At 38.0% G+C, this 3436-nt stretch overlaps 1 protein-coding gene across 1 annotated transcript; it reads left to right on the forward strand.

Moving 5' to 3' along the window:
• Positions 1–649: 649 nt before the first annotated feature.
• On the forward strand, positions 650–3097 carry LOC100635875 (uncharacterized; the record flags this gene model as incomplete). The annotated part of the gene is made up of 4 exons (XM_011409573.1): positions 650–715; positions 783–1168; positions 1298–2028; positions 2237–3097. Coding segments are annotated over exons 1-4 (2044 nt in total), but the record flags the coding sequence as incomplete, so codon positions are not given.
• Positions 3098–3436: the final 339 nt, after the last annotated feature.

Below are 3436 nucleotides of genomic sequence, written 5' to 3' on the forward strand. Positions count from 1 at the left end.
CAACCCTACTTTTTCTTATTTATTACAAATTTTATTTATTTATTATAATACTATTAGAGCAAATAACACTTAGATTACATAATGAATCTTGCACACAGTGGAACCTCAATGTATAATTTTCAAAATCAAGCCTGAGACCAATATTGTATACAAAATTTTATCATGAAGGCAACAACAATTATAAAGGCATATGCAAGTAATCAATTGATGTGATTTATAAAACTTTAACTATCAACAACCCCCAAATAGTAGTTCAGACAAAATGAAAAGTGATTATAAGTGCCATAAACCTATATGTATCATCACGCAATTGCAAACATTACACACAGTGGCGTAGCTAGGGTAGGGCGGACTAGGGCTGCAGCCCGACCAATGGTACTGTTTGCCCCAGCAAGAGCTGTCATTGCCCTACCAAAATTACCATCCGCTAATTAAATCTATTTTACTTAATGTACCTCATTGGTGTTAAAATCTTCTAAAAATAATTGAATAAAACCAACTGCAGCAGGCTTTCAGGACTTGCAGCTCAAGCCCGAGACCAAGCGGCCATGTCATGGGTGTGGTCGTCTGTAACTACTACTACTACTACTACTACTAATAATAATAATAATTATTATTATTGAGCATGCAAAAATCAATAATAAATTATATGAGAAGCAGTTGTGTCTGTGACAGTGATCAGAATGAAGTTGAACCTGTTTCAGAAGCTCATCAAGTAAGTTAAATATTTACTGCATGGTCATAAGAGCAATTCTCTCATTTCTCTGTCTTTGTTAATTAAGGAGTCTGAAATTTATGATTATAGTGACTTCAATAGCAATGAAAACTTAACTACGAATATAGATCAACATGAGGATGAAAACATGGTGGTTTCAACAGAAAGATATAGTATTGAGACAGTTGAGACATCAAGGACAACTCCACCAGCCGAGCCACCAGCTGCACAGCAGTCAGCAGTTTTAACACAGCCTAACATCAGTCATACTCCTAGAAGTGAGCCAACTGATCTTGCATTAGGACCAAAAGATCGACCAAAACAACCAATCATAACGTTTCCATCTCGCACTTTTCGTACTAAAAAAGGAGCTTTTAGTCCAGTTGGTATAAAGCAGCCCTGTGGTTGGAATATTCTGTTTCTTCTGATGCTGCCTTTTGTTACCCTTGCAGAGTATTTAACAGTGGTCCAGTAGGCAGATCTGAGAAAACATTTACTCAGACTGGCTTTCGAAATTGGAAGAATGCTTTTCGAAAAAGTGGCGTTATTTCTTCCCATTCTTCTTGTGAGTCTCACAAACAGGCGACGATTAAATGGAAAACTTATCTCTCAAACCATAAGAGGCACACAACTGTGCTTGACAGACTCCAATCACAGAAATTTGGTCAAGACAAATCAGCACTATATTATATCTATATTAGAAGTTCTACTACTATGTGCTCAGCAGGACTTGCCATTACGAGGGCACAGAGAGTACAACTCGCATAACAGAGGAAATTTCCTTGAAATTTTGTCAACTATTGCTAAGCATGACAAGATTGTTGAAGCCAAACTGAAAAATGCTCCACAAAACGCTATTTACACTTCTCCCGAAATTCAAAACCAGCTTCTTCAGCTAATGGGTGAGTCAGTTCGTTCAATGGTTTGTCGTGCTGTGAAAGAGGCAGTGTTCTTTTCATTGCTTGTTGATGAGACCAAAGATGCCAGCAAAGTTGAGCAAATATCTATTGTGCTTCGGTATGTTGATATCAACACTGCTAGTATATATGAGCGATTTCTGACATATGTTGAAGCTGAAAGTCAAGGTGCAGAGCAAATCACTCATTACATTACTAGCACTCTGAAAAAGTATGACATAGATTTAAGGAACATGGCATCACAAGGCTATGATGGTGCCTCTGTAATGAGTGGTACCAACTCAGGTGTTCAGAGGCGTATGAGAGATTTTGCTCCAGCAGCAATAGATGTCCATTGCAATGCACATTGTTTAAATCTTTGCCTTGTAGATAGTGTAAAATCTGTCTCCTTAGCAGGTGAATTTTTTGTCCTTGTTCAGCATCTTTATGTTTTTCTTTCATCAGCAAAAAATCACGTGACCTTTGGGAACCATCAACAGCGGAGCGGTTGTATCCTGAGAAACAGCAAAGGCAATTACAGAGACTGACACATGGTGGGCCTGTCGCCAAAGTGCTATCAGTGCAATTTGCTCCACATTTGATACAGTTATTGCTACATTGTCAGACATTACTTGTGGAAAAGATGCCAGTAAAGCCACTGAAGCAAGGGGGATACTTTTGCAAGTTCAATCCTTTCAGTTTGTATTGTGCTTAATAATTTTTGATAGACTTCTGACATGTATCAAAGGCTTATCTGATGTGCTTCAGTCTGTACAACTTAACTTAGATAAAGCAGCAGGACTGGTTGTTGGAACAATAAAAACCATAGAGAGCTTTCGGTCTGATGAAGAATGGATAAAGCTACTCTCATATGCTAAGAGTGTTGCAGATGTCCATGACATTTCTACTCATATTCCAACAGCCAACAGCTCTAGACAACGAAGAAGAGCTGTGCCACAACGTTATAGTGATGAGGTTGTCTTTGAAACAACTGGGTCACGGGAATGCCCTTCTGAAGATGATGCTGACTCAATATTAAAAACCAATCTTTATTATCCAATTCTTGATGCAGTTCTTGTGGAATTCAATTCTTGCTTTAGTAAAAAAAACCTTGAGCTCATGAAATCGCTACATGCATGCTGTCCAACAGCAGACGAATTCCTTGAAATAACATTGTTGAAGCCCCTAATATTGGCATATAATTTGGACTACCAGCAATTGATAACAGAGACTACACTTGCCAAAGCCAGCTTGCAAGGAAAGAAAATGGAAGATGTAAGTGATGCCCTTTTAGAGCTGATACCTTTAAAGGTTGCATTTCCTAATCTTATCCAGCTACTCCAAATTGCCCTGACTATTTCTGTCTCTACAGCCAAGTGTGAGAGAACCTTTTCAACCCTCAAAAGAATCAAAAGCTACTTGAGGACAACAATGTCTGAAGAAAGGTTGAATAACATGGCAATTCTTTCGATTGAGCATGACCTGGGTAAGGCAATCGACAAAAAGGAAATTATATGTCAATTTTCTCAAGCAAATCGGAGGATTTATTTACAACTTTGATCATTTGATTATACTATACTAATAATTTAATGTTGTTATTATTTATTAATAATAATAATAACAATAATTATTATCAATAAAATATAATAGTATCATCAATAGAATCAATTGGCGCAGCACAGACTGAGTCATGAATGGTGTTGGTAGTATGCTGAAGTCTATATTTGTGCAGCGTACAGGAAAACGCCCCCCTTGCTTACACAAAAAAGGGCGTGGTCAAAATCGCGGTGCGCTTCGCGCACCACTTCAGTCCGCCCTTCCTTCT

This window comes from Amphimedon queenslandica, unplaced genomic scaffold, assembly GCF_000090795.2.
Source record: "Amphimedon queenslandica unplaced genomic scaffold, v1.1 AMPQUscaffold_11860_Cont13773, whole genome shotgun sequence".
Lineage (NCBI taxonomy): Eukaryota > Metazoa > Porifera > Demospongiae > Haplosclerida > Niphatidae > Amphimedon > Amphimedon queenslandica.